This window comes from Cebidichthys violaceus, unplaced genomic scaffold (genome assembly GCF_023349555.1).
Source record: "Cebidichthys violaceus isolate CVI_PGR_0920_01 unplaced genomic scaffold, fCebVio1.0.p SCAF_2, whole genome shotgun sequence".
Classification (NCBI taxonomy): domain Eukaryota; kingdom Metazoa; phylum Chordata; class Actinopteri; order Perciformes; family Stichaeidae; genus Cebidichthys; species Cebidichthys violaceus.
Genome location: NW_027176372.1, coordinates 55001 through 70000, shown reverse-complemented (window position 1 = coordinate 70000; position 15000 = coordinate 55001). Strand labels below are relative to the sequence as shown.

At 40.4% G+C, this 15000-nt stretch overlaps 3 protein-coding genes across 6 annotated transcripts in view; 2 read left to right on the top strand and 1 right to left on the bottom strand.

Annotated features, from left to right (window-relative positions):
* LOC137875076 (TBC1 domain family member 9B) overlaps nt 1-4073 on the top strand; it is a 14838-nt gene extending 10765 nt beyond the window's left edge. For 2 of the 3 annotated variants that reach the window (XM_068714036.1, XM_068714034.1), the window contains 7 exons: nt 26-266; nt 372-437; nt 521-589; nt 982-1035; nt 1509-1553; nt 2270-2367; nt 2621-4073. In XM_068714036.1, coding sequence (XP_068570137.1) covers nt 26-266; nt 372-437; nt 521-589; nt 982-1035; nt 1509-1553; nt 2270-2367; nt 2621-3187 — 1140 coding nt within the window. In that variant the 3' untranslated portion in view covers nt 3188-4073. The remainder of the gene's footprint in view (nt 1-25; nt 267-371; nt 438-520; nt 590-981; nt 1036-1508; nt 1554-2269; nt 2368-2620) is intronic. The other variant, XM_068714035.1, reaches the window with a different exon arrangement.
* An 891-nt stretch (nt 4074-4964) lies between these two features.
* mrnip (MRN complex interacting protein) lies at nt 4965-9667 on the top strand. The gene is made up of 7 exons (XM_068715323.1): nt 4965-5136; nt 5893-5952; nt 6681-6781; nt 7331-7379; nt 7477-7637; nt 8750-8813; nt 9039-9667. Exons 1-7 carry the CDS (start codon nt 5077-5079, stop codon nt 9387-9389), a joined length of 846 nt encoding a protein of 281 aa, XP_068571424.1. The 5' UTR covers nt 4965-5076; the 3' UTR covers nt 9390-9667.
* Nucleotides 9668-12751: 3084 nt separating this feature from the next.
* Nucleotides 12752-15000, bottom strand: part of sqstm1 (sequestosome 1) — a 4776-nt gene continuing 2527 nt past the window's right edge. For both annotated transcript variants that reach the window (XM_068714030.1, XM_068714031.1), the window contains exons 7-8: nt 13252-13423; nt 12752-13166 (exon numbers count right to left, since the gene is read on the bottom strand). In XM_068714030.1, the coding sequence (XP_068570131.1) occupies nt 13003-13166; nt 13252-13423 (336 nt within the window). In that variant the 3' untranslated portion in view covers nt 12752-13002. The remainder of the gene's footprint in view (nt 13167-13251; nt 13424-15000) is intronic.

The window sequence follows — 15000 nt, the reverse complement described above, 5'->3', positions numbered from 1 at the left end:
CCTCTTTTTGTATCTCTGACTTCAGTCCAAACACATGACGAGCTGTTATTGGGGCTCCAGCAGCTCTGCAGCTGAGCGCCATGACCCCAGCCTGCCGTACCTGGAGCAGTACCGCATCGACCCGGCTCAGTTCACTCAGCTGTTCAACGCACTGGCTCCCTGGGTCTGTGGAGGCCACACCTCCACGCTGTCGACCCGCCTCTTCAGACTCCTGGACCAGAACAAGGACGGACTGGTCAACTTCAAAGAGTTCATCACCGGACTCAGTGAGTCCACAAACAGGAGGCTTCACTCCTGAGTCTTTTCAGAGGATTTCAATATTTAATATCTAAATATTTAGATGGTATCAGAGTTTGTTTGTGTGTCTGCAGGTGGGATGTACCACGGAGACATGACCGAGAAACTCAAACTGCTGTACAAGCTCCACCTCCCACCAGGTAGCAGTAGTCTGTAGTCTTTGTTCATTCATTTGGTGGTTTATTTATTTGTGTGTTTGTTTATTTGTTTGTTTGTGTTGCAGCTCTGTGTCCTGAGGAGGCGGAGTCTGCTCTGGAGGCGACACACTTCTTCACTGAGGAGGAACCTCAAGGTAAACACACAGATAAATACTGTGAACTACTGATTTACTGCAGTATTTCTACTACTACTACTACAGTTTTAAATACATGTGTATTGTTGCCACATTACAGATACATCCACAGTTGTTTGGAGGACTTGGTTCCTGCTGTAATAAATAAACACAGTAGAATAAAAGAGTTGAACTGATCCGGTTCAATCAATGAAACATCATCAATCAAATCTTCTCATTAATATTTCAATGTTTCCTTTCTTACTCACATGTTGCTTCATCTCTTCTTCTCCTTCTTCTCCTTCTTCTTCTACTCCTTTTTCTCCTTCTTCTGCTACTTCTTCTTCTACTTCTTCTTTTCCTCCTTCTTCTTCTTCTTCTCCTCCTCCTTCTCTTTTTAACTTTCCCTCCAGAATCTTCCCTCCTGTCTGATCTGGACATGTTGACTCAGCATGAAGTGACTTCAGGTTTGTGTCTTTGTGGTTTTGAGGAAAGCTGTTGCTCCTCAGGCTGATGGTCCTGATGGTCTTGACGGTCCTGATGGTCCTGATGGTCCTGATGGTCCTGATGGTCTTGATGGTCCTGATGGTCTTGATGGTTCAGGTTCAGCATTGCCCACCTACCCACAGCTAGTGATGTCACAGCAGTTGTTTCTCACCTGGACTGTGGTGGACCCGGGTCTCTGATGTGGACCCGGGTCTCTGATCCCCCAGTAGAACCTATGATCGTGACCTTTGTTACTGGTCCAGCTCCAGCTGTTTCACCTGTGCTATGACATCACTGTTGGGGGTGTGGCCAGAATGTCAGAGCAGGAGACATTTTAACAGTTTCAACTTATTTCATTCTTTATCACAACATTTGTGCTTTTTACCGTCTCACTTTCACTGTTACATGTTCATGATGGTGATGATGGTGATGATGAAGATCTGTCTGTGTGCAGGTGAGGAGGTGAAGGATGGAGGCGGAGACATCGAAGAGAAGAAAGGTAAATGGCTACCTGTAAGAGCTCGCATCCAGTCTAAGACTCTGGTGCTAGCCTACAGGGCAGTGAAAGGAACAGCTCCTTCCTATCTCCAGGCCACGGTCAAGCCTCACACCCCCGCCCGACCACTTCGCTCTGCTGCCTCGGGGCGATCGGTCGCCCCGTCGCTCAGAGGTCCTGGCGGCCTATCGACCCGGTCACGGCTGTTTTCTGTCCTGGCCCCACAGTGGTGGAATGAACTTCCCACTGACGTCAGGACAGCGGAGTCGCTGCCCATCTTTCGGCGCAGGCTGAAAACCCACCTCTTCAGGAAGTGCTACCCTGAACCTTCCACTTAGCGCTCATTGTTTTCATACTAGCTTGTTGCACTTATTGTATTCGTATTACTTATAGCACTAACTGTTTCTCTTGTTTCTGCACTGTACTTTGGCTCTGAGTTATGCTCTGCTTCATGCTCTTAGATGCTTGTTTGGAAAAGGAAATGTACTTATGACTTCTGGTGACTAGTAGTTCTTTTGATTACCAATGTTGATGCACTTATTGTAAGTCGCTTTGGATAAAAGCGTCTGCTAAATGACTGTAATGTAATGTAATGTAAATGTCTCCTTGAGTCAGAACCAGGTTCAGGTTACCTGTGTGACATTTACCAACCACACCTGAGCACAGGTGTGTGTGTTGGACTGCAGGTAGACAGGTCTCTGACCTGTGTGTTGTTTCAGAGGAGAAGGTGAAGGACTACCGGTACTACCTGAGAATGTGGGCCAAAGAGAAGGAACCCAAGACGGAGACCATCAAAGACCTGCCCAGGATGAACCAGGTGAGGAGATCTGGTTCAGTCCTGTGTGTGTGAGTGTGTGTCTTAATGTGTGTGTGTGTGTGTGTGTGTGTGTGTGTGTGTGTGTGTGTGTGTGAGAGAGAGAGACAGTGTGTGTCTTAATGTGCGTGTGTGTGTGTGTGTGTGTGTGTGTGTGTGTGTGTGTGTGTGTGTGAGACAGTGTGTGTGTTAATGTGTGTGTGTGTGTGTGTGTGTGTGTGTGTGTGTGTGTGTGTGTGTGTGTGTGTGTGTGTAGGAGCAGTTCATCGACCTGTGTAAGACCCTCTACAACATGTTCAGTGAGGACCTTCTGGAGCAGCAGCTCTATCATTCCATCGCCACCGTTGCCAGCCTGCTGCTGCGTATCGGAGAGGTCGGCAAGAAGTTCAACAACGGCGGCCGGAAGACGGACGAAGCCGCCGCTCAGGCTCCGCCCACCGAGAGTCAGAGGGAGGAGTCGGGTGAGTCCCACGTGTGTCGAGCTTTGGCCGACGCTCAGCTGGAGCCGGTGGCTCCGGACGAGGAGATCAAAGATGACGCGTCACTGTCGTCGTACTCCGTGGTGAGCTCCGGATCGCTGCAGTGCGACGACATCGCCGACGACACCGTGCTGATCGGCGGTCAGAGGCGGGGCAGCGTGCTGGATGTCGATTGGTCGATCACCTTCGAACAGGTGCTGGCGTCGCTGCTGACGGAGCCGCCGCTCGTGGACTTCTTCGAAAAGAAGAGGGACTTCCAGAACAAAATGGCCGCCTGTAAGGCTCAAAGGGCAGTAGAGCGTCAGACAAGCTCCACCTCCGACCACGAACTCACCTCCACCTGACTCACCTCCACCTGACTGATCTGGTTATGAGACATTCACATAAAGGGGGCGGGGTTTACAGCATCTGACCAATCACAGACGAGGACCAGTCTGATGTCAGCAGAGCGTTTTAAAAAGAGAAAACTATGACATCAGAAATATGAAGATTTAAACTCATAATTCAGACTGAAATAAACATATTAAACTGGTAATAAATCGATGTTTAAATTATTATATTAATAAAATCACTGCTTCATCTAGAGACACAGATCTGACTATAATTAATATAATTAATTTAAACAGTGATTGATCACCAGTTCACTTTTAGTCTGAAACATAACTTCTTCATATTTGTGTAATATTATCTCATGATTTACGTCAGTGAAGTCACCTGATTACCATAAAATAAATCCTATAAGTTAATTTCTTTAGTTAAATGTAAATAAAGATTAAAACCAACGACACTAAATCAACTTCATATAATCAAATAATTTCTGTTCATAGTCAAAGAAAGATTGAACATTATTATTATATTATGAGGTAAACAGGTCAAAGTTTATAAGAGAAGATTAAAGAAATAACTTTAAATAAGAATTATTCACCTTTTCATTGATTTTAAGACGATACAACTTCAATAAAAAGTTATCTAGAGACAATAAAACCAACGTGTTTAATTATGAAATGCTTTCCTCACATATGTTTACTGTATATTAATAAAATCACATTACTTGTTTCACTCAGGTGAATTCACACCTGGAGTCTTTTATTTTGACGTCACTGAAGCCTTGTTTGTGATGACGTCACTCCTGTGATGTCAGGATGTTTTTATTCTGTTGTCTTTACTGTATTTATTCTGCTTTTATTATCGATCAGTTATATGTTGTCTAATAAATATTGAAGGAAACTCCCTTTTCTTCTGTGGTCTCATGTTTGTAGATGAATATGTAATATAATGTATTACATTAATATGTAATATAATGTATTATATTACATATTAATATAATATAATATATTGCATATTAATATATTATATTAATATATTATATTACATATTAATATATTATATTAATATGTAGTATAATGTGTATATATATATACTCATATAGTTAGTATTTCTTGAGCCGGATGTATCAGAGCTGGTGGAATCCTCTAAATGCTAAGGAAAGGTTGCTTCCTTCCTTCCTTGTCTCCTTTAGGATAGGAAACACTAGACGCTCTTTTATCAAAGGAAAGGAAAGGACCGACCCTCAGTTTATGTGATTAATGATTTATTTATTGTTTTTATTAAAATGTTTGAAGGTTAATAAAACAAACAGTTGAACAGGTTTATTGATTAGTGACATCATCGAGTCTGACGCTAAATAAAATAATATATAATATATTGATCTTTAGTAATATATCTATGATCTATGTATATATGTATATTTATATTTAGTTTATATTTATATATAGTTGATATTTAAATATATATTTATATTTAGTTTATATTTATATATAGTTTATATTTAAATGTATATTTATATTTAGTTTATATTTATATTATATTTATATTTAGTTTATATTTATATTTATATTTAGTTTATATTTATATTTATATTTAGTTTATATTTATATTATATTTATATGTATATTTATATTTATATGTATATTTATATTTAGTTTATATTTATATATTATTTAGTCCTCCGGCCTGCAGGAGACGCTCCGAGAGGAAAATGCCCACTTCTGGTTTCACTTCCTGTTTCCGCTTTAATGTTCTTCTTCTTCTTCTTCTTCTTCTTCTTCTTCTTCTTCAAATAGAACCGGGAACACGGACCTGCGTTATAGAAGATATATATAGTAGATATATGGTAGATATATAGTAGATATATAGTAGATATATAGTCTCTAGTAGATTCAGAACGTCTGTCATGGTTCAGGAGTTTCACGTCATCAGGTGTTCTACCTGCGAGAGCTTCCAGGTCCAACAGGTAACACATAAACTCAGAGACACTCACAGAGCTAACAGACTTGTTTTTAGCTAACATTCAACTTACAGTAGTAATAACAATGATCGTGTGATGTTTTCAGTTGATCTAATGGTGTTAAATGACTAAATACCGTTTTAATTATTAAAGTTAGCTTTGCCTTTACCAGAGTCGCTATTGTCCTGATCCGGACAACTTCTATCCTCGTTGTAAACACTGAGTTATATATATACGTATATATATATATACGTGTATGTATATATATATATATATATATATATATATATATATATATATATATATATATATATATATATATATATATACACGTATATATACGTGTGTATATATATATATATATATATACACGTATATATACGTGTGTATATATATATATATATATATATATATATATATATATACGTGTGTGTATATATATATATATATATATATATATATATATATATATATATATACATGTATATATACGTGTATATATATATATATATATATATATATATATATTCGTGTGTATATATATATATATATATATATATATACATGTATATATACGTGTATATATATATATATATATATATATATATATATATATTCATTCATTCATTCAATTACGGGTTAGGGTTAGAGTCTGTGCAATGACAATAAAGTTGAATCTGAATCTGAATATATATGACATCACTTCCTGTGACATCATCACTGTTATTTAGAGGTTGTGTTTCCCTGTTCTTTGTCTGTCAGGTGAAGAAGGTGAACAAGTGGAGCTGTAAACTGTGTGGAGAGAAACAGTCACTGCTGAAGGTTAGAATAAATATTAGTGCTGGGCAACGATTCATAAGTAGTCTATTGTGCACTTTTATTTTAAAAGTACTGCTATATGAACAAAAGTGCAATAACATTTGGTTTACAAACACTTTAAACAGATCAGGTTATTTTTAACAGCAGTATTCTTTACACAGTAGTTAAAATACAGTTATAATCATTCTGATCATAGATATTCTCTATCTTCATGTGTAATTGATGATATTTAAATATATATCTTGAAAACTGTAACCCTATCTACGTCATGTTTTTATGTGTGTTAAATTCTCAGTAGTGAGAACTAAATGATGATTATTATACTTATTACAAACAAAACACTTTAAAAACTCTACAAAAATAATTTTAATTAATCATTTCTTATTTGCTTTTTTGGTATTTTGGTCAGACACATAATACGCTGAGTACCGTGTACTATGTGTGGTACTAGTTATAAATGTACGTTGGTACATAGAGGGTGATAAGAAGCTGTACAGGGAGGGACTTAGGACCCAGGGGAATGAAGGTGATATATATATATATATATATATATATATATATATATATATATATATAAAAACATAAACAGGTACAAACTCACCTGGGGAAGGGTGAGTATGACCAGTGATGCTACGCTGTGATTGGTCCGTCTGCATTCTAAGGGCGGGACTTAGTGATGGGTCAGGGTTCAGGGGTGTCACCTGACGCTCTGTGTGCTGATTGGTCGACAGGAGTTTGGGCGGGGCTCCGGAGCCGACTGCAGACGTCATGTTCAGAAACTTAACACCTCGAGAGGAGCGACGATGGAGGAGCAGGACACCTGGTCTCTAAGGTAACACACCTGTCCTGCAATACTCAGCACTGTTCACCCGTTTGTCCACATGTCCTCATCTGTCTGTCCAGGTGTCCTCATCAGTTTGTCCTCAAGTCCTCATCTGTTTGTCCACATGTCCTCATCTGTCTGTCCAGGTGTCCTCATCAGTTTGTCCACATGTCCTCATCTGTTTGTCCACATGTCCTCATCTCTCTGTCCAGGTGTCCTCACCCGTTTGTCCACATGTCCTCACCTGTTTGTCCAGATGTCCTCATCTGTCTGTCCAGGTGTCCTCACCTGTTTGTCCAGATGTCCTCATCTGTCTGTCCAGGTGTCCTCACCTGTTTGTCCAGGTGTCCTCACCCGTTTGTCCACATGTCCTCATCTGTCTGTCCAGGTGTCCTCACCCATTTGTCCACATGTCCTCATCTGTTTGTCCAGGTGTCCTCACCCGTTTGTCCACATGTCCTCACCCGTTTGTCCAGGTGTCCTCATCTGTTTGTCCAGGTGTCCTCACCTGTTACTGCCTCTTGCTTTAATATGAGCTGTAATGGTTGTTGTTAACAGGAAGCAGGTGGAGGCAGACAGAGAGGATGTACCTGAGGAATACGACCAGGTGACCACACACACACGCACGCACGCACGCACTGGTCTTAACTTAATATTAATCATATTTAGAAATATGAACTCTTTTCCTCTCTAACTGTCTCCAGATGAGGCCGACTGGATCGAGCCGCTGGAGCAAATACCTGGACACACCTGAGGAGGCGGAGCCAGAGGAGGAGGGGGAGGAGGAGGGGGAGGGGGAGGAGGAGGAGGAGGAGAATGTCTTGATGGACAGGCAACAGCTTCATGGCAACGACATGACTGACAGGTGTGACAGAGTGTCTTATTAAACTTACCTTTTAGTCAGCAGAATGTTTTCTACAACACACCTGTAGTGACGGACAGGTGAGAGCAGGTATAACTCAGAGATCTGCCCAGAGACTAAACACCATAGACCTCCACAGTGAGGAGGGATTATAATCTATAAACTCATGAACTACTTTATTATCTTCTAACCCTAAAGACTAAATGTGTTCTAAAGAAACAACGGTTTAAACTCTTTGATTAAGCTGATAAATATTTACTCAAATGAAGATTTTTAACAATCTAAAGATGAATTGTTCTTCTTTGTTTAATCTCTGACATTTAAATAGATGTAATAGACGTAATCACAAATAGTTAATTCATAAATGTTTTTATTAATTAACTATTAATAAAAATGCAACAACATATATATATATATATATATATATATATATATATATATAGTTGTGGTTTTATAAATGAGGTTTATGGCGCTGTTAGATTGCTGCTACACCATCGCTCACGTGTTTGAGAAGCAAGAGCTGAACTATTGCTCCCAATGTTTCTGTAAGTTATCAATAATAATGATTTGATAATAAGACAGAATTCACCCAGTTTGTATCCAAAGATGGAAAAGTCCCATAAAGAGTCCTCCGAGTCCTTCATTCTACTGATGTAACGAAAGTAACAGGAGACGACACGTTTATATTTCAGATCTTTATTTGATTGATTCATTTTCACAACTTTGATTCATTTATTTCATCCCTTTCTGGGTTATTCCACTAAATGTATTTTTTTGTCATTTGTTTTAACTCTTCTTGAGTTCAAGTATTAATATTGTTGTTTAAATTAAATATCAACATGTTTTCTTTTCCTCAAGGTCTGAAAACCTGTTTTGGTTGTTTTAGACACAACTTGAGATAAAAGGAATTTATGAAAACATCCCTCAAATTCAAGATGTCATTAAAACTACTTACAGAAAGAGAAAAGAGGAATTCAGATATATAAAAGTTTATTTTTAGTTACAATTATTATTATGAAGAGATAAAAAACTATTTCGTTTTTATATCAATGATTCTCAAAAGTTTAATTATGAATCCAGAAATCTGATTTTAAAAGGTCTGTGATGTTTAACAGGAAGAGGAAGAGAATAAAGGGACAAACAGATGAGGGAAGACCAGACAAGTGGACACCTGAACAGGTACCATGATGACATCACAACATTTATCAACACAATATTTTACCTGAGTCACACTATATATATATATATATATATATATATATATATAGTGTTATATTATATTATATAGTATAGTATGTCTTAAAAAGTCATAGTCGTAAAAAGTCACTAAAAAGTCGTAGTATAGTTTGTCATATAAAGTCAGTTTGTCTGCTGTTAAATCCTTCTGATTTCTTTCCTCTGCAGACAAACTGGTCCAGTCGGATGATGAAACCTGGTAAAACTACTAGTCTGAGAAACAAGAGTCCTCCCAGTGAAAACCACACTCGAACCAAGAGTTTGAACTACACCAGTCCTCCCAGAAAGAAGAGCATTAATCCTCCCAGTGTGAGTTCTGGTCCAGTCTCCAGATGGGCTTGTTTCCTCCGGTCTGACTTTCAGGTGGAGGGGGAGGAGCCTTCTGTCAGTGGAGGGAGTCAGTCAGTGGGCGGAGCTGTCTCCCTGTCCTGTAATGACATCATCAGTCAGGCCAGAACCATACTTCCTGTTTCCTCCATGTTTGAGAGCGGAGAGGACTTCAGCTTTGACGACTTCTAAGCAAACACTGAACGATTGATTATCAGAAAAGCCTCTAATTAATTTTGTCGATTGATCAACCAGCTGTTTCAACTTCATATGTTATGGAATATATTGATCCATCCACTGTGTTAAAAAATGAGGTACTTCAACACTTTATTCACCACTGTTATTGTTATACCACAGAAAACACATTGTGTATATTTGTTACTGTAAATGTATGCATGTATATGTATATTTTGTTTTAATACCACAGATTCTGTTCATGTTTTTACTGTTCAGATTATTAATAAACAACAACACAATGTTGACCAATAACCAGTGTGACAATAGTCGTGGTATAGTATGACAGAAAGTAAAAAAAAAGTCATAGTATGTCATATTATAGTATGTCATAAAAAGTCATAGTATAGTATGTCGAAAAAAGTCATAGTATAGTATGTCGAAAAACATAGTATAGTGTGTTGAAAAAAGTCATAGTATAGTGTGTTGAAAAAAGTCATAGTATAGTATGTTGAAAAAAGTCATAGTATAGTATGTCGAAAAACGTCATAGTATAGTATGTTGAAAAAAGTCATAGTATAGTATGTCGAAAAACGTCATAGTATAGTATGTTGAAAAACGTCATAGTATAGTATGTTGAAAAAAGTCATAGTATAGTATGTCGAAAAACAGAGTATAGCATGTCGAAAAAAGTCATAGTATAGTGTGTCGAAAAAAGTCATAGTATAGTATGTCGAAAAAAGTCATAGTATAGTATGTTGAAAAAAGTCATAGTATAGTATGTCGAAAAACGTCATAGTATAGCATGTTGAAAAAGTCATAGTATAGCATGTCGAAAAAAGTCATAGTATAGTATGTCGAAAAACTTCATAGTATAGTTTGTTGAAAAAGTCATAGTATAGTATGTTGAAAAAAGTCATAGTATAGCATGTCGAAAAAAGTCATAGTATAGCATGTCGAAAAAAGTCATAGTATAGTATGTCGAAAAACTTCATAGTATAGTATGTTGAAAAAAGTCAGAAAAAAGTCATAGTATAGTATGTCGAAAAAAGTCATAGTCAATAAAATTACTTTTTTAATTACTTTTTACGACATACTATTCTATGACTATGTGCACGAGCAGTGGTGAAAGGGGCATGGCAACCACTTGCTTTTGATCGGAAGCTCCTCGGCCTCTTTCTGGCCAATCGTCATTTCCAGTTCCTGCTAGGGGTTCGGCAGTTCACCGCTTTTGTGGCTCACAAGCCACTGACGTTTGCTATGAGTAAGAGGGCCGAACCATGGTTCGCACGCCAGCAGCTCCAGCTCGTCTTCATCTCGGAGTTTACCACAGATTTATAGTATGTAGGAGGCAAGTAAAACCTGGTCGCAGACTGTCTCTCCAGGGCCATCACCGGGGCTGTCCATTTGGAATTAGACTATAACACGCTAGCTGTGGATCAAGTTTCAGACCTGGACGTTGGGGCATTGAGGAACCTCAAATAGAACCTCCTCCAACCGCAGCGACTGCGGTTGGAGGAGGTTCTATTTGACGAAACTGGCACTACGCTCCTTTGTGACGTCTCCACAGGTCAGCCACGGCCGGTTATTCCCGCCGGATGGAGACAGCAGGTTTTTGACGCTATTCATGGCCTGTCACACCCCGGCAAGAGGGCATCTCAGAAGTTGGTGGCAGCTAAATTCTTCTGGCATGGGCTTAAAAAGGATGTATGAAATTGGGCCAGGACTTGTGTGGTGTGCCAATGCTCCAAGGTGCACCGGCACATAAAGACCCAATTAGGGTACAGCACAGTTCTCGGTTCCAAAAAGGAGGTTCGATCATGTTAATGTGGACTTAGTAGGACCTTTTCCCCCGTCCTGTGGTTTCACACATCTCCTCACAATGGTAGACCGAACCACTCGTTGGCCAGAAGCTGTCCCGCCGTCGTCAACGATGGCGGATGAGGTGGCTCGGGTGTTTATTAGGATTTGGGTCGCCAGGTTGACGTTTTCCTCGGACCGAGGCCCACAGTTTACATCAGAGCTCTGGAACGCAGTTGCAGAAAGCCTAGGGGTGAAGCTCCATCGTACTACTGCCTATCAACCGCAGGCTAATGGATATGGTTTCACCGATCAATGAAAGCCGCTCTCCAGGCCAGTCTTTAAGACAGTGGCTGGCTGGACAGGCTTCTGTGGGTCATGTTGGAAGACCTTCAAACTTCATCTGCCGAGTTGATTAATGGCCAGCCGCTGCGGGTCCCAGGGGAGTTTATCCCCAAAATCACAGACCCTTGGTCTGCAACCCAGCATATACATATACACACATACATACAGTAAGGAGCCGCTACCAGCACTACATGGACTAAGAATCACGAGATCATCTGCATACATAACGTCAACAGGTTTTCAATTGCTTAGACAGATCATCAATATACAAGTTAAAAACAACTTGTCGGACACGATTGCTAACCCCAAATGGGGCTGAGACACTTCTACCCCATTTGACATGCAGATGATGAGAAGAGAAGAGATGAGAGGAGATATTAATCATTTTATTTATATAGCAGATTTAAAAACAGAGTTCACAAAGTGCTTTGACAGACAAAGCGGCAAAAACAAGGCAATAATAACAGAAAGCTCAGTGAGACAGCTGGATACATTAAAAATAAACTAAATAAATGAAATAAAAGAGATACAAATAAACATAAATAAAACATACACATACTGCAACTGCATTTATTAAAATACATTCATATACAGTTGCACTCAAAATGCTTCAACTCCCACCACAAATCAGGTCCATCCCAAAATCGACAAACCCCCAGCTGCTCCCAATCAACAAGCCAAACAAGGACAACCCAAATAGCTCAACACAACCAATGCCACAAGCGGTCTCCCCAAATCCAACACAAAATGCCACCACCAGAGAACACCGCAGTCCCAAAACCACTCAACCCCCCATGACAAGCACCTCCAGTACCCGGCAGAGCACCCCTCCGCTGCCACGACCCGATGCAAACACGACGCACAGCCAGACACCAGGCCCCCGACAGCGCCCCCGAGGAATCTCAGCCCACCCTGGGCCTAATGGGCTGAGATCGAGGATAAGATCCTTTCACAAGCGTCTGAAAGGACCTTCCTTCTTAGGGAGTCTGGACACTGCTTTAGAGACCCTGATCCTTCAGGTCTACAGAGACCAGCTGAGGAGTTTCAACATCTGATCAGGATCCTCTTGATGCCTCCCTGTAGATATTTTCCGGTCATCCAACTGGTAAAAGACCCCGATAGACCAGAACACACTGGCCTGGGAACTCATCGGGGTTCATCACTGTGTAGTGAGGACGTATATTTGTACTATAAATGTATATTTATACATGTATATTTTGACTCAAGACCACAAATTCAGTTCATGTTTTTATTGTTAAGATTAACACAAAACCACAGTACAGTAATCAGTGATACAAAGTATTGATTATGAAAAATAACTGATTAATGAGGCAAAGATTGATAAATGATAATAATAGAACTTAGAGGACAGATTGAAACTCAGATTACAGGAAACAACAAGAACATCTGACTGTAGCATAAATCATCTCCTGGTTAGATATTGTTTAGTATAGGTGATGTCAGCAGCGACATCATGATGACATCATCAGGGCTGGTGTGGGCGGGGCTGCTTGGCGTACTGGATGGTGTCGAGCGCCGCACCAATATCGAAGTTTTTGGCCTGAAGGAGACGAGTCAACCAACCGCCTTCATCAGTGAAACCCATCGACAGCATGAGAGACAGGGACTCCACCAGACGGGGGTCCGCCTCTGTGGGGGGACGGGGACGTCAGTGAAGGTCAGAAGGGACGTCTCACAAGAATCAGATGGATTAGCAGAGAAGATGTGGTCTTACCTTGAGGCAGGTGAGGGTACAGAGCCGCCTCCCTCAAACCTGTTGGACCCTGCTGTCCCGACAAGGGACCCTGGTCTTGGTCCCTGGGCTGCAGGGATTGCAGCTCTCCGGTGGAGGGGTCGACCTCTTTGGGGCTCAGGTGAGTCCACTCCTCATCAGAGTCTCTGCACATCTAAAGAGCAGAGACTGGGTCAGATTTACTGGTTCCAGTAATTGGACTGGTCTGAGACTTAGACCAGATTCATGAGGGTCAGAAATATTATTTATTCGAACAGGAAATTATGTCATACATGTTTCTGAATATTTCACCTCCATTTATTTTAATGTACTTTGTGGGATATCAGTGATCATACTAAGTGTAAAGCAAAAGTGAGTATGTCAGTACGCAGTACGTAGTGCGCAGTATGTCAGTGCACAGTATGGTAGTACGCAGTGCGCAGTATGTCAGTACGCAGTATGGTAGTACGCAGTACGTAGTGCGCAGTATGTCAGTATGCAGTACGTAGTGCGCAGTATGTAGTATGCAGTACGTAGTACACAGTATGTCAGTGCGCAATATGGTAGTACGTAGTATGTAGTGCGCAGTATGGTAGTATGCAGTATGTAGTGTGCAGTATGGTAGTACGTAGTGCGCAGTATGTCAGTACGCAGTATGTAGTATGCAGTACGCAGTATGTAGTACGCAGTACGTAGTGCGCAGTATGTAGTACGCAGTACGTAGTAGGCAGTATGTCAGTGCGCAGTATGTAGTATGCAGTATGTAGTACGCAGTACGTAGTGCACAGTATGTAGTACGCAGTACGTAGTAGGCAGTATGGTAGTACGCAGTATGGTAGTACGCAGTATGGTAGTACGCAGTACGTAGTGCGCAGTATGTCAGTACGCAGTATGTCAGTACGCAGTATGGTAGTACGTAGTATGTTAATACGCAGTATGGTAGTACGCAGTATGTAGTGTGCAGTATGTAGTACGCAGTATGTTAGTATGCAGTATGTAGTACGCAGTATGGTAGTACGCAGTATGTAGTACGCAGTATGTTAGTACGCAGTATGTAGTATGCAGTATGGTAGTACGCAGTATGTTAGTACACAGTATGTTAGTATGCAGTATGTAGTGCGCAGTATGGTAGTACGCAGTATGTTAGTACGCAGTATGTAGTGCGCAGTATGTAGTACGCAGTATGTAGTGCGCAGTATGTCAGTACGCAGTATGGTAGTACGCAGTATGTAGTGCGCAGTATGTAGTGCGCAGTATGTAGTACGCAGTATGTAGTACGCAGTATGTCAGTACGCAGTATGGTAGTACGCAGTATGTAGTACGCAGTATGTCAGTATGCAGTATGTAGTACGCAGTATGTCAGTACGAAGTATGTAGTATGCAGTATGTAGTACACAGTATGTAGTACGCAGTATGTCAGTACGCAGTATGTAGTACGCAGTATGGTAGTACGCAGTATGTTAGTACGCAGTATGTAGTACGCAGTATGGTAGTACGCAGTATGGTAGTACGCAGTATGTCAGTACGCACTATGTAGTACGCAGTATGTAGTACGCAGTATGTTAGTACGCAGTATGTTAGTACGCAGTATGTCAGTATGCAGTATGTAGTATGCAGTATGCAGTACGTAGTACGCAGTATGCAGTATGTAGTACACAGTATGTAGTACGCAGTATGTCAGTACGCAGTATGTAGTGTGCAGTATGTCAGTACGCAGTATGTCAGTACGCAGTATGTAGTACGCAGTTTTAA